The sequence below is a fragment of the Oreochromis aureus genome, linkage group 6, assembly GCF_013358895.1.
Source record: "Oreochromis aureus strain Israel breed Guangdong linkage group 6, ZZ_aureus, whole genome shotgun sequence".
Lineage (NCBI taxonomy): Eukaryota > Metazoa > Chordata > Actinopteri > Cichliformes > Cichlidae > Oreochromis > Oreochromis aureus.
In genome coordinates, this window is record NC_052947.1 from 41,660,289 (window position 1) to 41,682,398 (window position 22,110).

Here is a 22,110-nt window from a genome sequence, read left to right on the forward strand (position 1 = left end):
AATTTAGATCAACTGTGCTAATATAGTATACCAAAATGAAAAAATAACTCAAATTTCAGATATTTGAGGTTGTGCTGTAAATAATGATACCAAACAAGGCAAGAAAAACATATTTTAAAAGTGAAATATAGAAGTAAAATCAAAAGTAGTCAAGAACGCCAATTATACCCGGGACCCCAGAGGGTTAAAAAAAGACTTGAAAGGACTTGAAATTCAAAGTTTCGGACTTGGGACTTGACTTGAAAGTTGTCTGTCTTGACTTGCGACTTGACTCTGACTTGCTTGACTTTACTTGAGACTTGACTTGTGACTTGAGGATAAAGACTTGGGACTTACTTGAGACTTGCAAAACAATGACTTGGTCCCACCTCTGTCAATAAATATCTCTCAGATCTCCCTTGTTACAAAACTCCATATTTATTTATTTATTTGTGTTTACACGCCACATAAACCAGCTGTAAAAGAGTAACTGTTACAATTCTTAAATAACACTGATCAAAGAAGCCGTCGTCTCTGAGACCACAGTGACGGTCCAGCGTTTCCTGTGACGCACAAACAATTAACTAAAAACGAAAAAACTCATCTGTAACTTTGGGTTGTTGGATATTGTTTGTATGATCACTGTTTTCATGTTATGCAGATGATTGTTAAATAAAAATGATTAGAATCCAAACAGACGCAGACAGAAGCTCCTGCAGCGTCCATGTGTCGTCCCGAGCGTCTCTGTTGAGCTGCAGTCAGACGGGTTAGAGCGCTGCATCTTTCCTTCAGCATGCGAGTCCTGAGTGTGGCGCTCAGGCCGACATGGGCTCATAGGTGTGGAAATGGATTCCCTTGGAGCAGGTGATCTTCATCACGGCTCCGTGTAGACTGGTGTCCGTGATCAGCCTCATCATGCCCTCTGCTATCAGCGACGGCCTGCAGGTCAACAGGAGGAAAAACACACGCTGTTGTTTTTGCATCACACTTACAACGACGTCATGACTTTCCTCACAAATTAAATTCTAACCATTAGAGAAACAAGTATTCAGAGTCATCCCACAGACACATCACATCAGGTTAGTTATGGAGTTCCACAGGGTTCAGTGCTAGGACCAATTCTGTTTACATTATACATGCTTCCCTTAGGCAGCATCATTAGAAGACATAGTATGCATTTTCACTGCTATGCAGATGACACGCAGCTCTATCTGTCCATGAAGCCAGGTAACACACACCAATTAGTTAAACTGCAGGAATGTCTTAAAGACATAAAGACCTGGATTGGGGCTATATAAATAAAACTGAACTTTTTCGTAGCTTTAAAACTGGATTTAAAGCTAAATCGATGGATTATGTTGGCTCCCAGAACAGAATCCAAACTAATCCAAACAACTGATTTCAATGGGCTCGTTAAACTTGCCAAACCTACTGGATCATCCTGTCTCAACTACTTAATTCAAATTCTGTCAAAGTAGTTCTTAACTGGATTTAAATATGATTCAACAAACAACTGTAACCATAACAACTTGATTCAAATATTTGAACTCGCCTGAACATAAAGGCCGGGTTACCCTAACAAACTATCCTCCATTAAAATTGACTCCCGTAACGTATCCCCATGATTTAAGTCAAATTAAGAGATTATCTTAAGCCTAACATTCTTGATTCAAATGTCAACACTGACTACAGACAACTCTCATCTCAAACCCACTGCAGCCACTTTAGTGCCACCATCACATCATATTTATCCTCAAACTGACATTAGTCTCAACTATAAACGCTTCCAAATCTTAATCTGAGGAAGGAGAACCTCAAAGTCAGGAGTCTGAATCCTTATTTAGGCAACTGTGCAACATCGTGGAGGACTGTGGATCCATGTTGGCCGTTTCCTTTGTTTCCAGAGTTCAGCCTTTCACAAGTCACTGAGAAAGCTTTTACTCAAACTAAACTTGCCGTGACCTTAAACTAAAATTTAATGATTTACATCAGGGGGATTTACTGTTGTCTCCAAAAGCAGGTTGAGTTTTCACAGAGTGACTAACACAAGTAAACACCACATTCCCTAAAAACACTACAGCTGCTGTTCTGCCCTCTTTCAGTGAGTCAGTGGATGTACAGACGCATACATCCACATGCATTTGGCTGTTTGTGTGTGTTCAGGAAGTCATCTGGACTCAATTTCCTCTGACACTAAATGATTCCCTCCTGCAGAGCTTTCAGAGCGCTGAGCAAACTGCACACAGCGTGCTCTCTGCACAGTGTGGACTGTTCAGCGTCTCTCACAGCTGGACTGAACCGCTCCAAACGCTTCATCGGGTTTCCTGAAAGATAAGAAGTCTTTCAAACAGCAGTGATGCAATCACAGCAGAGACACAAAGACGGGTTTAAAGCAGAGCTGCTAAGAACAGATCTGATCCGTGCTGAGCAGGCAGATCTCTCACTCGTCCAGCTTCTTTCATATGAAGCTGAAGATTGTGTCCTCACTCACACCTCTGATCCCCCTGAGCGCGCTCACCTGAGACCAGCTGCTGCTGTAGCGCAGACAGCTGAGGTGAAATCGGACTGAAATGTGCCGACAGTCATCTGCAGGCTCACATTTCTTGGAGGCCTTATGAATGTTTAAAACACACACGACACACTGCAGCAGCAACAAGCGCCAAACTTTGGAGCTAACGCTGATGTGCCAAAAACTGCAGTTCCTCTATCGTCCACACGAGGCTTTAAACAGGCGTCCTGTTAAAAGGACGCCTTAATAAACATGTTTACATCAGTTTTAGCGATCGTTCCTGCTGACTGACACATGATCCGCTGACCTCAGCTTTGCTTAGAGGACTTACTGTAAAACTCCGAACTTGGTCATGCTCCGTTTGAAGTCGTCCTTGAACTTGACGAACTTGCCCATGTTGTCCTCATCTTCCACCGACTGCAGCAGCGGCGTGTCGACGAAGGCCGGACACAGGGCGTTGATGCGAACGCCGTAGTCGCCCTGAATGGCCGCGTCCTGCAGCGACACGAGAACGAGCTGCTGAGTGGCCCTCTCATCCCGAAAGGCTTCGTGCTGCGCTTTCGCTAATGTGTGTGCGTCTTACCGCCATCGCTCTGGTGAAGCCAATGACTCCGTGTTTAGTGGCCGTGTAGACGGGCTGGTGAGGGGAATGCAGGAAGGCTGAAAAAGGAAAGACCCAGAGGGAAAAACATGATGTTATCACAGTTTGTAACATGCATTTCCCCTGAAGGCAGCCAAACACAGCTGCTGCAGCTGCACCTCGTTTTGAACGCCGCAGGCTCAGCTGATCCGGGTTTACTGGGATTAAACCCGACTCAGAGACCCGTCCGAGCATCCTGTCTTTGCTGAAACGCAAACAGTCACCATGTGACTCGCTGCTGTTTGAGCTCCATGAACCGAAGGTTTTCATAATAAATACACATTTCCTTTACTTTGTCCTCACACACCAGTCTGCAGCGTGATGACGACGAGGCAACACAGACAACGACCGGTGTTCTGACAAACCATCCTACTTTGGCAAAACGTCCTACCGTAAGTAGTTTATGCACATTTCTGCTGTCACAGAGTAATTCCAGCACCAATTTAAGTAGGTATGACCGTTTGCCACCAAACTTTGCCCATCAGAGTATGTGTGTAGCTGTTATTAACAAAGGTAGGACGATTTGCCACTAAATTTTAGCTATTTAAGTATGCTTGTAGGTGACATTCACAAAGGTAGGATGGTTTGGCAGTTAATTTTACCGGTCAGAGTATTTTTCTAGCTAATATTCACAAAGGTAGGACGGCTCGCCACTGAATTTCGTGTTGTGCGAGAAACAACGGGTAGGATGGATTCCCAGAACACCGGCGACCTGGCCGCACAAACGGGACTGTGTTCGTCATGTGACCACATCCAGAAGAACAACACACACACACACACACACACACACACACACACACACACACACACACACACACACACACACTTTTACCCTGAAACATGTTCTTAAAGCAAGCTTGACCATGTTTGGACAACTACTTGTTTGGCACACACTCACACACACACACACACACACTGATGTTATCACCAGTGAGATGAGAGTGAAATGATTACCATATGTCTGCTGTTAGTGTAGGCTGAGCTGCGCTAGATCGACATCATGATGCGTGTGATTAAAACAAACACGAGATTTCGATAACGCAGATTAAATTCTGACATGAAGCACAAACGATGAAAACGTGCCTGAGAATCGTCAGTGTGACTCTGAGCCGGTCTGAGCGGCTCCACGTTAATCAGATATGTTTCAGAACAAAGCAGATAGAAAAATACTTTGTTATTGACTAAACGGATCATCTGTAATCCACACAGATTACATCACAGCTGGACCAATGTCACGTGGCCCAGTGATGGTTCATCTCCTCATCGATCCACTCAAACTGTGAAAAACCGGGATAAAAACAGGAAATGACATCAACAGTGTCGGTCTCGGCACTCGACCCTGGGTTGATTTATCGGGTTGATAACCACCGTCGTGCGACCGCAGAAACGATATCCTGGCTTTGCTGAACTTTGTGTCACGGGGCCTGGGCGTGACGTGAAGCCCAACTGTCAGCAGAGCCAAGCTGTAGCTGGGAGCTCTCCCACAGGAACATCACTCAGAACCTTTGTGAAACACAAATATTTTTACCACACAGAGCAGTACGACCTTTGACCTGGAACCTAACACCTGCTCGAAAACCTCTGCCCAGACCCGAGGCCACGAAAACAACGACGGAAGGGTCAACCCTGGATCTGCAGCCTGCAGCGGGACAGCGGTGGACAGCAGATACGAGTCACTGCAACATAATGTGGAGTGTGTGTGAGTGTGCGTGTGTGTAATCTAACCACACAGGAATCTGTCTCATCTAATCGTCTCCTGCGTGGAGTTTATTTGCTCCGGTGAAGCACGTTGCCGTTCCACGAGGGAACATCCCGAAGCGTTCTCACAGCCTTCAAGGTGCTCTGGTCTCATAAACGGCGCTAATCTCACAGAAAACGCGGTTTCCTCGGAGTGAGCGCAGCTCTGCATGGGATGTTGTAGAGAAAGATTACGGCTCTCGCAGGCCTTTAAAGAGCAGCATGAGGACAATAAAACACCAGCAGAGCTCGGGACTCGTCTTTGTTGTGTTGGACTGTGATGGAGAGAAGATGTTGGAGGAGAATGAACTTTTCCATGACGGAATGATCCAGAGCCCCGGTGGATATCTGCCAACCTGTCATAGCTGCTTTTTGTTTCATGTGTTTCTAACACAACACCCACATCCAAGGAAGAAGAGGAATGTTTCCATGATCCAGGCCTCCAGAAAGAAGGAGAGATTTATCACGGCTACATTTGACATAAATGCAGGAGAAAGTCAGCGGAGAGCCAGGTGCTTCCAGCTGATCAGCTTTTAAAGTTTCAGAGTGTCTGTGAAGCTTCATATCACTCATTCATATCTGCTGTTACTCAGCAATTTTCCAAGGAAGCAAAGGCACCATTTTCCTTCCAAGTATCCGACGAGGTCAGTCGTGACGGTCGCTCCGCTGTCGTGTTTTTGTGCTGCAGGTCTCTAAAGAACTCTGCAGGATTCATGCACAGTAAAGACAGCGGTTCACAGACACAGTGGTGAGCGCAGCGTTCAGCTCAGCTGGCAGGAGAAAATAAAGCTGAAGAGAGTCAGAAAATAGAAGCAGAAAAGCCGACAGACAGGAAGCTCGCCCGGGTGTGCCGCTGCAGAAAACGTCCTTGTGATGAGATCAGACTGAGCTGGGCTTTCTGCTGACCTTTGACTCGCTGCCCTCTGCCCTTTGAAATTAACAGGAAGAAAAAGCTGATTGTTGTATTCGCACTGGGAACATTAGTCAGCTGATTTTGGAGGGTGATGAGTGGGGGCGCCTCTTCCTCAGAGCCACTGGCAGCTTGCAGCAGCAGCGACTCAGGTGAAGCACAGCGAGGTCCACAAGTGCGTGGACAGTCACAGCTGCCTCTGCACACGCCGCCGTGGACTTACGGACATGACTGTCGTGTAATCTTTGGCGAACTTTAACATCCCTGAACAAAAACATCATCGCTGTATGATACCTAAAAATCTGGCAGTGTGTCTGTTGTTTTAATATTACATGTTTCTGCACGCGTGTGTGTGTGTGTTACCTGCCATGGAGGACACATTGATAATGGTGCCTCCTTGCTTGCCGTACTCTTTGCTCATGTGTTCCAGAGCCAAGTAGGTTCCCTTGATGACCGAGGTCTGCAGACAAAGATAAAGACGAGTGTTCTCGGTCACAGCGGTAAACTGAGGCATGCGCTCGTGATGAGGAAGTTAAACATGCATGTGTGAACCCACTGATAACACGCTTTCAAGATGAGCTTCTCACTCCTGACTGACTGCAAAGAATTTTTTCTTAATCTCACATATCTGGCAGAACAGCTGACACAGCAACAGAAATTATGTGATTATTAGAGCTCCAGTTAGTTTCACATTATTACTGTCATATTATAGGCCCCCAAAATAGGTGGGGGGGGGGGGGTCTGGATGAAGCCTGGGTTAAAAGTGCTTGGGTATGGAGTCATGAAGCACAGAGCTCAGATTGAGTAGAAAGCTACAACTCTGTGCTAATCAAACAACAACAAATAAAAGGAAGCAGAAAAGAAAACACAGCTCTGGGTCTGTTTCTTGCCCACGGACACTTGGTGAGCAGTGAACATGATGTTTGGTGACTCGTAGGAAACCCAGCAGCATCAGGACTGAGAGCACAGGTGAAGTGCTCACCTGGTCTCCTCTCCAGCAATGACCTGCTGAATATACCAAACTCATGTGCTCCTAACATCAGAGTCGTGTAGGAGGCAACACCTCGGCCGCGCACACAAACACTCCCCCAGTCTGAGACCAGCAGGGCCGCATAAATGGACCCGACTTCAACAGCAATGCACAAACAGACAAACAGCTCTTTGGGGCACCAGGTGTGAACTTACCTGAGAGTCAAGAAAACAAACATGGAAAACTTTTTAATAAAGTAAACTTTTACTTTGGTTTAGCTGATGTTAATGTTTGAATGAAAATGGTCTGACAGATCTGAAGTTTGCATAAGAAAGAGAAGTGATACTGACAGCGTGAGACAGCGCACCTTTAAAGTGGTTAGCAGTGTCAGTGCAGAAAGAGTGTATCTGCCCTTATGTGAGTATCAGGGTGTGACTGATGATTCAAGCATGTGTGACGGCCTGACAGGAACCACAACACAAAGACGGGCTCAGAGAGACCTGCCAGACACACAGCTGATACAATCGTTGATGAGGAACTCAGCTCAACACAAAATACAACATCACCGTCAGTTTAAGGTGCAGCAGTACAGAAACGCTCTCTCTGAGCACGCTGTTAATCCATGTAGTCATTTTTATTTATTGAATTTTTCCCTGACCTCATTGTTTGTTGATCTCTGCGTTGACTCGTAACTTTCCACTCTTATAATCAGTTTAAAGACTATAGGCTGGGTCGGCTGTGAACTTAATAAAGTTGTATGAATTTGAATCATAATCTGAGAAATACAGCAATTTATGTTAAGAGTAGAAAATAGAGATGGTCTTTATTTTCTTAAGATGTGCTGGTAGTTTGATTCATTTCCTGCTTAAGCGTTCATAGTAGAGATGGCACGATACCACTTTTTTATGTCCGACACCGATATCATAAATTTGGATATCTGCCGATACCGATATGAATCCGATATAGTGTGTTTTTTAATCAATAAAACTGTTTTTTAATATCTTGCTGCATTTTGTATAAGTTCATACTCAAGTTTAAATAAACAACAACACTAAAGCTATTCTGTTATACCTGTATGTAAAAAATACACTGCAGCCAAAATATTTCATAGTTCAGCAACACTGATCAATCTAATAAATTTAAACCTGCTCCATCCTCCCTATTCTGGTATTTTAAAGAGTACTTAGCAGAAATATTAAGCAACCTAACTAACAGGGTTGCAAACTCCCAGCAAAAAAAATAGGGAACCACCCCCCACCCTCCACCTCATGATGCTTAATCGACGTAATCAACTTTAATTTGATGCAGTGTGAAAAAAAATGCACAGAATTAAATTATTTTTCAAGAATAATTAAATAGATTCAACATCTTTCTTCAACAGAATTGCAGACTGCACAGATGGTACCTTCCCAAAGGAAAAAGTACTATAGCTTACTAGGGTATATTAGACTTAACAGTTACTATATACAGTAATGGACTTCTATACATTTTACATCAGATTAAAACTTTGGGTGTAAGATTCAGATAATTATTTATTAAAAGCGAGACATTTTAAATGAGAATAAGAAAGAAAAGTATGTCTCTGTGCCCCTTTTCCCCTGTTCATGCCCTATCGCCCCCCTGGCTACACTTTGCTAGATCCGCCCTGCACAGTTACCAGCCGTCAGCTACGTAGAAAAGGATCCTGGTGTAGAAAGTAATATTAAATACATTCTAACAACAGCTTATCAAGCTTAAACGTGCTGCTGTTGTTCAGCCGCTGGTTTCCTCTTTCTGGTGCAAAGTGGGCCAAAAACAAAGAAGAGAGACGGACTCGCAACAGAAAAGCCGATCAGCTGATCATTGATCAGTTTCACGATTGAAGTAGCAGCAGGAGAGGGAGAGAGAGAGGCAGTCGCTCCATATATCGGTTGTTAAGCTTAACATGGGAACGCTTTACAAACATTCAGAGATGAACTTACACACTTGCTTTACTTCTCTCTGGGATAACTTCCTCGGAGATGAAATGCTGGTTTGGTAGCGAGGCTACAAATACACACAGCCGCTCTATCACGTGACGCACACTGCTCCAACGTGCTACGGTTATGAGCCGAGTTACGCCGTGTCGCAAGTTTTGTGAGGTGTTTTTTTGATATTTAATGGATCGGATTACATTTTTTATTTCTCGCCGATATCCGATCCAGTAATTTAGGTCAGTATCGGACCGATACGGATACGTAATATCGGATCCGTCCATCTCTAGTTCATAGATACATATAGGTGGGCATCATCTGCATAGCAATGAATACATATGTAGTGTTTTATAATAATACTTTCTAAGGAAAACATGTCTTTATCCTGTCTTCCTTCTCTCACCCCAACTAATCACAGCAGATGGCCCCGCCCCTCCCTGAGCCTGGTTCTGCCGGAGGTTTCTTCCTGTTAAAAGGGAGTTTTTCCTTCCCACTGTGGCCAAAGTGCTTGCTCATAGGGGTTCATATGATTGTTGGGTTTTTCCCTGTATGTATTATGGTACGATCTACTGTACAATATAAAGCACCTTGAGGCGACTGTTGTTGTGATTTGGCGCTATATAAATAAAGCTGAATTGAATAATGTAAAAAGTATTGGTCTCAGCACAGAGCCCCGAGGAAGTCCATGACTAACTTTGTTTTTAAGAAGACGCCTCATTTACATGAACACACTATCAGACAGATGTGATACAAACCACTGCAACACATTTCCCTTTCTGCAGCTCCCAGTCCAGTGCTACCAATGCTACCAGTGCTACCAGTGCCAACAGTGCTACCTGTGCCAAAGCATCACTGACTGTATGGGCAGACTTTTATTTTGCTATCACAGCAAGGGCCTTAATGTAACATGCCGAGCTCCAGAAATGCACATCCATCACATCTCAAGTCCCACATTTGCTTTTCATACAGTTCTGTTGGAGTTGAAAGTTCACATTTAAAAACTTAAAACATCCCAAATATGCAGTTAAGTGGAGGAAAGTATCCTTGAACTGGAACTTGGATGGAGTCTGACTCTGACAGCTGATGTGAACGGGAGCCAATTCAGGAACAATGAGTCACAGCGGTATGTTGTGAGAGGAGATCAGGTCTCTCTGCTGGCCAGACTTTACAGAGTCTCGATGGTGGAGCACATTGTTGACCAGCTGTGCTGTTAGCAACAAAGAGGCTTTTTTTTAGTCCCTCTTGTGCTTGTACTGTGTCAGTCCCATACCACCGTCCACTGTCAGACTCAAACACACATTGATGAGTCCTTTACTGGGCCTCAGTAAGAGCGCCTCAGTTTAAAACAAGCTGCTTTAGCCCCTCCCCTTAAAGGTCAACCTGTCTTTAAGCCAGCGTTTTACTTATTGGCTGCCCATCATAAACAAATGTTTGAAAAGCAGGTATGTAGAGCTCCTGTGGCCCAGATTTCAGCCATTTGCCTGAGAAGACCATATTAGGATATTACCTCTCTGTGACATCATGTGGTTCAATTCAGTTGTTGTTACTGAAATATATTTAGAGAGCTAACAGGAAGACGAGCTGTGAAACTGAGAGTTTAGAGCAGCCCGAGCTTTGGCTCACAGAGAGGACTTGTATACCTTATTATCTGAAGTATGGTCATGTTTAACATGAGCATTCACTGCTGGAGCAGGAGATACGTGACTAAAAATAAGGAAAACTCATGTTTATTTATACAGCAGTAAAGATCCATGGTAAGACACGCTGCGACAGCAAACTGAAGCGCAGCTCGTGTTTTTCCACTGTTTGGCAGGACGACCTTGGGCTTGGTGTGAAGTCACAAACAGCTGAAATAGTCTAACTGGTCCGGAGGGAGTAACGCCTTCAAACTGAGCTGAAGTATATAGATTGAACCATTTCCATGTCCTTATTCACTTTAAACCTGAGCTGTCGTTACTTTCTATTAGGTGGAGAGCTGGAGGTTCTCTGTGCCGTAACACAGAGGTCAAAGGTGAAAAGAGCAGATATTTTTGACAGGTGACCAACAACAGCTGCAGACAGAGCGTTTACCAGCCAAACTAGACAAGGGTCGGCTCAGGCAGACAGACTGTGGTGGATTCAATATGATGTTAAATGACTGGCTGAGCCAATGAACTTATCAGGAAAGTCATTACCGCCATCTATTCAGCAAGTGCCGGTGTCGCCCCCTGTTGGCACTGACACAGAATGAAGGTGGACAACACAGGATGTGATGTCCATGGGTTAGCGTGGGACTGAATTTAAAATAAGACAAAATGTCAGAAGATGAGGCTGATCGCGCTTCAGTCACCACGTTCAGTTTCTGTATGTATTCGCATGGATCGAGTTCACTGTGAACCAGAACTAGCAGTTTTCGGTGCCTCGTCGCCACCATGAGAAGAATCCAACCGCTCACCTTCTGACAGGCTGACATTCCCCGACTACACGCAACATTTGTACTATTTTTAAGTGAGTTGCTGCCAAAGGATAAACTTTAGTGTTGTGACCTGTGGCTCTATCTGGATCACATTCCAATCTAACTTTGAAAAAATGTTTTGACTCCCTGCCTTCCTTGAGTGTTAGGTTACACCTGACATTCCTTATTCCACATGGCCTGGGAAATCTGCACAGTTGAGGAAGAGCTGAGGATCTGAAAGAGGGGTCTGCTCTGGATCCTCTGAGCTGCAATCTGAAAGGAAAAACTCTGTGCTGCTTTAATACTTCTGACTTTACACACCAGGCTTCCTCAGGTTTTTCCTCAAAGCACAAAAAGAGATAAAGCTGCAAATGTTTCTACTTCTGTTATCTTACAGATTTATCATCCTTTGTAAAATGCATGTTTGTGATTGGTCAGATGCGGCACCTCCTTCAGGTGAGCGTGCTCAGAGCTGCCATTTACAGACTTTCGTTGATGTAATTGCTACGGCTGCTGATGGGGAAAGATATCACGGGCATGCTGAGCTTCCTCTGCAGCACCACCCCCAGGGCATCAGTCTGATCTTGCAATCATGCAGTAAGGCAGCATGCGTGTTATTTTGGTTTGCCATCTCACCAGGTTCACTTGGATGGTCTTCTCCCAGTCCTTTTCGTTAGTGATGCCGGCGTTGTTGATGACGATGTCCAGACGGCCAAACTGGTCCACGGTGCTCTGGAAGGCGTCTGTTGCACAGAGACAAGAAATCAAAATGGGGTGATTTCAGTTGCTAATACAGGAACTTCTAAAAATATCAACGAAAAGCTCACATCAGAATGTAAACAGTTTTTCACTCATTAAGACTGCACTCGCTGTTATAACAGAGCCTCATTACCATCGTAGCACCATGTAGTTTACACTCTAATCTGCTTCATCATTCTCAACACGCCAAACTGATCCAAGCTACTGAAACTCGAATTATTCGATCGTTGTTAACCGTTGTTCCCAGAAGCACAGTGGCCTCAGTCGCTGTAAAATGGAAGAACTCTGGAAGTGCCCGGACCCTCGCTGTCCGGCTGTTCAGCCAAACTGATGCTGATCATCAAGCAAGAAGGGCCAATCGTCATAGAGCTGACCAGGAAGGGCCAATCGTCATGGAGCTGACCAGGAAGAGCCAATCGTCATAGACCTGACCAGGAAGAGCCAATCGTCATAGAGCTGACCAGGAAGGGCCAATCGTCATAGAGCTGACCAGGAAGGGCCAATCGTCATGGAGCTGACCAGGAAGGGCCAATCGTCATGGAGCTGACCAGGAAGAGCCAATCGTCATAGACCTGACCAGGAAGAGCCAATCGTCATGGAGCTGACCAGGAAGGGCCAATCGTCATAGAGCTGACCAGGAAGAGCCAATCGTCATAGAGCTGACCAGGAAGGGCCAATCGTCATAGAGCTGACCAGGAAGGGCCAATCGTCATAGAGCTGACCAGTAAGGGCCAATCGTCATAGAGCTGACCAGGAAGGGCCAATCGTCATAGAGCTGACCAGTAAGGGCCAATCGTCATAGAGCTGACCAGGAAGGGCCAATCGTCATAGAGCTGACCAGGAAGGGCCAATCGTCATGGACCTGACCAGGAAGGGCCAATCGTCATGGAGCTGACCAGGAAGGGCCAATCGTCATAGACCTGACCAGGAAGGGCCAATCGTCATAGACCTGACCAGGAAGGGCCAATCGTCATGGAGCTGACCAGGAAGGGCCAATCGTCATAGAGCTGACCAGGAAGGGCCAATCGTCATGGAGCTGACCAGGAAGAGCCAATCGTCATGGAGCTGACCAGGAAGGGCCAATCGTCATAGAGCTGACCAGGAAGGGCCAATCGTCATAGAGCTGACCAGGAAGGGCCAATCGTCATAGAGCTGACCAGGAAGGGCCAATCGTCATAGAGCTGACCAGGAAGAGCCAATCGTCATGGAGCTGACCAGGAAGGGCCAATCATCATGGAGCTGACCAAGAGGGGCCAATCGTCACTGTAGCAAAGCTTTTGTATTGGTGGAAAACCATGCAGGAAATCTCTGTGCTTGGGACTGTCGTCACTAACACAAAAAACAAGTCCAGTTGCCTCGACTCAGGAACTTAAAACCAGGATCGGGATGACTGTGAACCCACATGTACTACAACCATGTTTTGTTTTTTTGTTTTTTTTTACAGAGGGCGAATGAAGAGTCTAAATACTTTATAATACTAATTAAGAGATAAATCTGCTTGTGCTTACTCAAAGACAGGCTGTGGTGATATCAGGCTAAGCAGAGTATTCCAGCAGTGCTTTTCCCCAGCTAAACTTTCCAAATCCTCCACATGAGATATGTAATCCCCCATTCTAGGTCTACCAACATGTGCTGGTCTTGTTTTGGTATCAAACACACTAGGTTTGACATTAAGCACCCCCCAGCTGACCTCTGTGCTGACCTCTTCTACCTCGGGGTCTCCAAGGACCGGGTTCTCTGGGGTAACAGCAGCCATTGGTGTCCTGCATTTCTGTAGAGTCTCTAACTTACAATAAAAAGTACTTCGAGGTGATAAAACTGACTTAAAAGTAAAATGCTGAGGAGAAAGTGGGTCTCAGGACCGGAGCCAGACTCCAAGCAAACCAAACAACCCCCAGCTGGAAAACCCGTCCACATTGCCAGTTTGCTTTGATGTCATGAGCAGCAGGTAGAGATCAGTTTGTAAAAATGTTTGAAGTTCAACACAAGAAGTGTCAGGGGCCTGACTACTTCCTGAAATGTGACTGTAGCATGCAGACTCTCTATTTTTGTACTCCCAGGTTTGGTTTGACTACACACTGCAGTCTTCGAGAGGACTCACTTCACTTTACGTGTGAAAAGCATTTGTATGTTTTTCAGTTACAGGTTCAACAAAGAGCAGGAATCCTGACACCGCGGGGTTTACACCCAAATAACTTCAGACGTGTTGGCCGAACGCACATGCTGTGACTGAGGGGCACATACATCATGCTGTTACACAATCAGCCGCTAGCAGCAGGTTTATCTCTGCATGTGGGCGCGCACGATTGGTTACACTAACAGCAACAGCAGAAAAAACAAAGACCCCGAGGGAAAAACCGGAGAGGGCTAAACCTGCGTGTGTTTTCCGGATTCCTCACCTGGACACCTCGCAATTAGTGCTGAAGATGCAGAGACACAAAACAGAGCTGTTAACTGCACAGCTGCAAAGATGCACGAGTGCATTTAAACATGATAAATCTCACCTTACACACACACACACACACACACACACACACACACACACACACACACACACACACACACACACACACACACACACACACACACACACACACACACAGGAGCTACAGCAAACAGCATTCCACAGCCGTTTGCCTGCAGGGATCGACTTTTTCAATGTCAGACAATGAATCCTTGTTCCTCTCTCTCACTCTGTGACACACTTTTTCACTTACACACACTTAAATCCTCGGCTTCTCATCTTTCTCACCCGGGCACGCCCACGCACACACACACTAGCACACAACAGCGCCGGCAGATCAGCAGAAAAGGAGAAGGTAACTGGAGAAAAATAAAAGGTCATGTGGTTGTAAATCAAACACAGGACAGGCTGAGTTTGAGCGGGACTCTGGGAGCAGCGTGTTGGTGAGAAAACTCGGAACTCTGTTTGTCTCTGACCTCGGTGACAGGTTTGTGATAAATTAAATTAGCCCGCTTCCTCGTTCAGGGTGATCGTCCAAGGCTCAGCGGTGCGTTTGCATTACACAATTAACTGAACAGCTGCCAAACGCACTGACAAACCGAAAGCTTTGACAAGAGTGACGTCAGCTCTTTTCTCCAGTCTTACGGCTCGACCGGCATAATTACCTCGCAGCGCATCTCCGTTGGCCACATCGCACTCAATGAACGTGCAGTTTCCTTCTCCGAACTCGGCGTCCAGCTGGGCCTTGCACTCCTCGCCGAGGGCCTTGTTCAGGTCCACCATGACCACCTGCAGAACAAAACTTTGAGACGGACTCTGCAGCACTTTGGTTACAGTGCAACACTTACTTTTATCAGCAGACTATATCAGTCCTGTGGTTTCACAACTGTGGCGGCGTGAAGCTCAGACAGAAACAAACATTCATTTACTTAAACAGATGGCGAAGGAAGTTCTGAGAAAGGACTGATCTCTCTGAAACGCCCGTGCTGCAGCAGAGAAATAAAGCCACCGGTTCATCTCGAATCTTTCACAACGCAGAGTTTGATTAAAGATTAACCTGGTAACCACAGACTCACCTTTGAAACCCTGCTCCTGATAAAAAACAAGTCAAACAGTGAAGAAAAAAAGCTTTTGAGGTGAAAAGATGAAAAACACAACAGATGAAACTAAAAGCTGCAGACTCTCAGAGGCAACCAAAAGTTCCAGCAGTACCGACCTTGGCTGAGCTCTGCAGCAGTGACTGGACCACAGCTCTGCCGATGCCCTGAGCCCCCCCGGTCACCAGAGCCACCTTCCCATTCAGAGACATGCTCCCAGCACAGCAGCACTCCTCCTCCTCCTTCTTCTTCTTCTTCTCTCGGTGACTGTTCTTCTCTTTCTCTCCTGCTCTGCGTCTTCCTGCACCTTTCTGCTCTCTCTCCAACTCAATCACATGTTTTCTCACCCCTCTGTTTTTACTCTTTTGGCTAAGCTGTTTTCCCCTCCTCCTCCTCCACCCCCCCCTCTCGCCTTATCAGTCTATACAAACACTGCATGTGTGTGTGTGTGTGAGAGAGAGAGAGAGAGAGAGAGAGAGAGAGAGAGGTTAAGTAAACTCCGTAGAATAATAATTACAGGTTTAATCCAACTTGTTGTACCTGCCCTCCTGCCTCCTCCTCCTCCACGCCCTTTCTTCTCCTCCCCTCCTCCTGTTTGATCAGCACACCTGAGCTCCTGAAATGTGTTGCTGTTTATATAAAGTCTGCATTTCAGGACATGTCAGAGACAAAACCCCCAAAAACCTCAGACAGCAGCTTCTTTAAAGAGCTGTCAGTCTCTCATTGTTCTTCCTCACCGTGGGCTTTTCTCCTGCGAGGCTTAAGTGGCGTTACACAACAGCGGCAGCGCTGCTCGGGGATACGTTACGGCGAGCTTCAGGTCTCTGCACGTCCACTCTCACACTGAATGGGAACCAGCAGCTGATAAATGTTGACCAAAAATGTGAAAATACCACCCGCTCCAGTGTGTTTTCCTTCTATTCTTTAAAAATAACAAAGACACATGAGGAAAGGAAAAGCTGTTGTATCTTTATGAACTTCACTATTTATATTCTGCACACTTTAGATCGAGGAACATCGCTACGCTTCCGTTCCTCTGACTTCCTGTACACGCTCTCTTCCTTTGACCTTCTTATCGTACATCCTTCCTTCATTCTTGGATCTGGAGATGATCTGGAGCGTGTTCAGCGGGCGCTCTTTAGATTTCTGGGATCTCCGAGGACCTGAAACAGCAGCAGAGGCAATACTTTGCTGTCCAGTCCGGGCTGACCTCACCTGGCACACAAACATCACAGGAAGTGAGGTCTCTGTGCACAAACTGGATAATAAAGATGGACCCAAGTTCCTCCTGCTCTGCTCTCTTAAACCTGCATTCTTGTTGGTGGCCAGCAGGTGGCAACAGCAGAAACGGGAGAAAGAACAGGAGCAGTGTCTGTGATGAAGATGAGAGGTTACTGCTACTATTACTATTAGTATTATTAGGAAATCGTTTGTGTTGTGGTGATAAAGCTAAAGTGAAGCGAGTAAAGTCTATGTTTGCATCCACAACAACACAACATAAACAATAATAACAATGACCTTACGATGATGATGTCAGCACATGTATACATGTTAGTATGTAGCTCCTCTTTAATGGAGGTGAATAAAGTTTAAGAGCGAGCCTTGAATCAGGGCGACTTTTAAAACGTTATTTTTCTCCCAAATCCTTCGCCCAGATCTGTCTGTACAACAAACATCTGCTTTGTTAATGTCAGACATTTTAAAGTAATGTCAGAGGTTGTTTCGAGATATCTTTTGCTCAGCTTGATGAAAGTCCAGTAGCTGCTCGTTCTCCAGTCGGCCTCACATTTCATTTATTAGACTTCACATTTCACCAACACTGACGATTCAATATGAACCCAAACTGAAGAGGTCTTATGTTCCCATGCAGGTATGTCTTCTAAAAGAGCAATTAACTCATAATATCCACAAGATCTAGTCCAAATTCCAAAAGGAAGAACTAAACCTTCAATTATTATTGGAGTGGACAGGACAGGAACCATCCTCTCTGGAGAGCATTCATCACGTGGACTCCTGTCTAACAGCATATATCCCTATAGAGCTTCCCTAATCATATCCAATAGTGGACTAAAGGTAGTCTTCATTATCAGATAACACTGAGGTGGTATAAACACACTCAAGTAGGCGAAACATGGAGAGAACATTTAAAGGGGAGCATGTAAAAGACAAAGTGTTAGACAAAACGTAACTCGAGTAATTCTGAGATCATCTTCTGAAATGATTATAATCCCAGAGACTGTGTGCTCTGATTGATCTTCTCTGGATCTTAAAGGTTTTGAGCTACAGGTGCTGCAGAGCCCTCATGAAGAACTTTAACCCGTTAAAACCAATCGGAGCACGGTCCATCTAAGTTCCTCTTTGCGACGTGCTGAACGCTCATTTGTCTCTTTTCTCCTAAAAGTCGCTGTGAAAACTAGAAACAAGAAACAGCAGACCATCGTTGTTAAGAAGTGGCTCGCAAGTTTATTTTAGTCTGAGGAGAGAGTTTCATGTAAAATATGCACATTTTATTTTACAAAAATGTGTGTGTGTGTGTGCGTGCATGTGTGTGTATGTGTGTGTGTGTGTGTGTGTGTGTGTGTGTGTGTGTGTGTGTGTGTGTGTGTGTGTGTGTGTGTGTGTGTGTGTGTGTGTGTGTGTGTGTGTGTGTGTGTGTGTGTGTGTGTGTGTGTGTGTGTGTGTGTGTGTGTGTGTGTGTGTGTGTGTGTGTGTGTGTGTGTGTGTGTGTGTGTGTGTGTGTGTGTGTGTGTGTGTGTGTGTGTGTGTGTGTGTGTGTGTGTGTGTGTGTGTGTGTGTGTGTGTGTGTGTGTGTGTGTGTGTGTGTGTGTGTGTGTGTGTGTGTGTGTGTGTGTGTGTATGTGTGTGTGTGTGTGTGTGTGTGTGTGTATGTGTGTGTATATGTGTGTGTGTGTGTGTGTGTGTGTGTGTGTGTGTGTGTGTGTGTGTATGTGTGTGTGTGTGTGTGTGTGTGTGTGTGTGTGTGTGTGTGTGTGTGTGTGTGTGTGTGTGTGTGTGTGTGTGTGCGTGTGTGTGTGTGTGTGTGTGTGTGTGTGTGTGTGTGTGTGTGTGTGTGTGTGTGTGTGTGTGTGTGTGTGTGTGTGTGTGTGTATGTGTATGTGTGTGTGTGTGCGTATGTGTGTGTGTGTGTGTGTGTGTGTGTGTGCTCTGAACTGGAATGTAGAAGGAATGTTTGACGGATGTTCTTCTCTTTCAAACTGAACACAGCAGAGAAAGACTCAACAACGACTACAAGGATGCAGTGAGGAAATAAAACCTGTCAGACCCGAAGCGGCTCTGACGTGACGGCAGTCGGCTTCGTTTTTACAGTGCAGTGAACAAAGAGTCGCAGTACGCACACAGCTCGACAACTTTATGTCCACAAATCGACACGTTCGCCACAGCGCAAGCAGAAATACAAACACAACAGATGCAAAATTAATGGCTGATAAACTGTGAAAATATTTTCTTTGTCTCCAGATGCAGCGAGGGACCTGAGGACTTCAGAGCCGAGCTGGATTCAAACAGTCTGTATGAGCCGCTCGGCCCATAAAACATACGAGTGTAGAAAAGTGTTCATCTCCCCAACAGAAGCAAAAAGAACACAGCACACAGATTCAGATTCACATCGATATGAACATTAAAGGATTTTAAACCTTATTTGTGTTTCAAAGAAATGAATAACCAACAGAAATGTACAGTGTGTGTGTCACAGAGTGAAAACAGTGCTGTAAACTCATCCATAGTCACCGACATGTGACCGACTGCTCCAACAGAAGTAAACATCAACACAGGCTGCAGTCCCCCTAATGTCCAGCAGAGGCTCCAGCAGTGAGCCCGCCCCCAGAGACTCACACAGCAGAACAAACACATTCTCCTCCTGATAGGACGAGGACACAGGCGGCTGTAGCTGCTAGCTGGCTGCTAGGCTTCACCTGAACTGACCTCTGGACTGTGTTTGTGCTGTTGGAGCTTTTTAATGATTATCTGACCAATCAAATCTCAGCTGTGAGGTTACTGTCCAACAAAACTGAACTGCAGTTTTACCGAGTGAAATTCCAGGTTTTTAATGTGATTTCAGTGATCAGCAGGTATTTGTTGTCTGTGGATGCAGACTGCTAACCTGGCTGGCTAGCATTAGCTAATAACTTAGCAGAGCACCTTCTCCTGTAAGCACGGTCACTTCTGGCTCTAAAAACATTTGGCAGTGTTACAAAATCCATCTTTTATATACAGGCTGTGATAGGTAGCTAAACTTTTTAACAGAACAGGCGAGTCCACTTTAATTTAATGTAATGGGTGATGTAATTAATTATCTTTCACAGGGAGGAAATAAACAAAACAAAAAACTTACTACAAAGTAAAGAAGAATATGTAATAGATTACACACCTGTTACGTCACAGTGTCATCTCCCTGTATTACAGCCTTTCTTTCCAGGCCGACTCAGAACCAACGAGCCATTTTTGACATGTTTCTGCGTCTGCGTGTGCTCTCCGTTCAGAAAGCTGCTAAATCTGAATTTATTTCACTCTCTGAAAATCAGCCTGACAGCTGTTTGAAACAGATGCTGCATAAAATTGACCAAAAACACAAAATCAAAGCACATAAAGCAGCAACGCAACTGTGACATCATCAAAACAAGTAGATTCCACGCTGACTGTGCACTAATTCTATACGAAGCAGTAATCATCACATCTGATTGTGGACTAAGACGATGGACACAAGCACAGCAATGAGAGACATGATGCACACGGAGCACAGTCGGGATGCGATGCAGAGTCTGCACACAGCTGCAGACGGTCGTCGTCCTGCAGAGAGGCTGTTTTCATCACAACTGTGCAAATATTTCTGGGAGGGAAACACTGATGTAAATAATGCAGTGACGGCGTCGTGTGAAGCTAACTGAACATCCTTCCAGGAAAGTGTTTGGACAAATGTGGCCTGAACGTTTGTGGCTGGTTCTCCAACAGGAGTGCTGCACTCACAGCACAGAGGAGAGCAACGTGTGACTTCGCCACCATCACAGCAAATATTCTGTTCACTTTAAATAAAAAACGATGTCTCAAAAACAAATAAAAGGGCTAAAATGGCATCACAGATGGAACAGGCCGACCACGACTAACCGAGTCCTGTTGAACAGAAGACCACTCGGGCCTGAACAACATTTGGTTAATCACGTCCTCCTCACCACGTTTGCAGACTCCTCAAACCCGGAGCCTCTCCCTGCACCGCTGCACCACCACGGAGCAGCGATTAGGTCACAGTGACACAGTGTCAGTGAACTTTGTGCAGAAAATGAGGTTTCATTTGTAGGAAACTGGCTAAACGTGCCAAATCACTGCAGCAGGATATAAAAAGGAGATGACTGAATGCTGCAGCTCCCCCCTCACTGCTCATGTCAGCAGCTGAAAGTAATTACAGTTGCCACACTGCTTCCTAGAAAACACAACAAATTCCAAAGAAACGCCGTGAACAGTCAAAGTGACGTAAGCCAGCAGTAATTTATCCCAAAGAAAAGCAAAGCAGAGAATCGCTGCGTTTCAGACCTGAACTAAACTCACAAAGCTGAAGCGCCTGAATCTCCAGACTGCACATCACATTTTCTCCAACTGAATTTCAAATGTCAAAATTCTGTCGCACGGCAACCACGACACAACACGGAGCTTCATCCGATAACACAGCATGTTTAAACCCCACCTCCTCTGCTCATTTCCAGCTCCATCTTTTTATTCTTGGACTCTATGAGAGCACCTTTGCATGACTCATGGTTCAAAGTCATCTTTGTTTATCCAAATACATGCCCCTCCCCCTTTATGCCAGTTGTCTCCTGATTGGTTTAAGACAAACTGAAGCTGCAGGTGGACGGAGCAGCCGAGGCTTTGCAGCTGAGACGACATCCACCCGAACAGAAGTGGGTCTGAGGAACGTTTCTGTGTGGAAATGTGATGGACAACACGGATGAACCTGGGTTTAGCTGCTCGCATGTTCTTAAAGGGAGTGAGTGGGAGTTTCCAGTGTGACTGTGCGCCGCCGCAGCAGCGTGGGACGGCCACTCCCGACATACGCAGTGAGGTTTCAGTGTGTGGGTCGTGTAAGCATGTATGACACCTCAGTAACGAAACATCAGGGCGTTGTCAGCGTGTCAGGGAGGAAATCAGTGCAGAAAGGACAACTTTCACAATGAGTGCATCAAACCTGACTCACACAGATCCCATGATGGTGAGTAACAGAAAGCTGCCAAAGACGCACAGCTTTTGTTTGGCTGTTCTTTCTTTTTGAAGCATCACTTTAAATGGAGAGGAAACCTGAACTGGGTGGCTCGAGTGTTTTGTTCTTCAGCTGAAAGATGAAACCAGTGCTGCAGTTCCTCTGACGTCCACTAGACTCCCACCTCTGCAGCAGGTGGAGGGCGACACAGGCGGCTGTAGCTGCTAGCTCTCTGCTAGCTTCACCTGAACTGGACCTCTGGACCATGTTTGTGCTGTTGGAGCCTTTTGGAGCACTTTAATGACATCATGTGACCAATAACATGGCTGCTGTGAGGTCACTGGACTTGGAGTCGTATCTGGTGAGCGAAATTCAAGGTTTTTACACGGATGATACTTTGTTTTGCCGTACCCCTACATGCAGTCTGCTAACCAGGCTAGCTCATGTAATCACT

At 45.5% G+C, this 22,110-nt stretch overlaps 1 protein-coding gene across 1 annotated transcript; it reads right to left on the bottom strand.

The window, feature by feature from the left end:
* Positions 1–394: 394 nt before the first annotated feature.
* Positions 395–15,823, bottom strand: hpgd (15-hydroxyprostaglandin dehydrogenase). Its single transcript, XM_031745441.2, has 7 exons — positions 15,571–15,823; positions 15,020–15,143; positions 11,768–11,874; positions 6,139–6,235; positions 3,072–3,148; positions 2,820–2,983; positions 395–918 (listed from the first exon to the last, which is right to left on the bottom strand). Exons 1-7 carry the CDS (start codon positions 15,661–15,663, stop codon positions 795–797), a joined length of 786 nt encoding a protein of 261 aa, XP_031601301.1. The 5' UTR covers positions 15,664–15,823; the 3' UTR covers positions 395–794.
* Between the last annotated feature and the right edge of the window lie 6,287 nt (positions 15,824–22,110).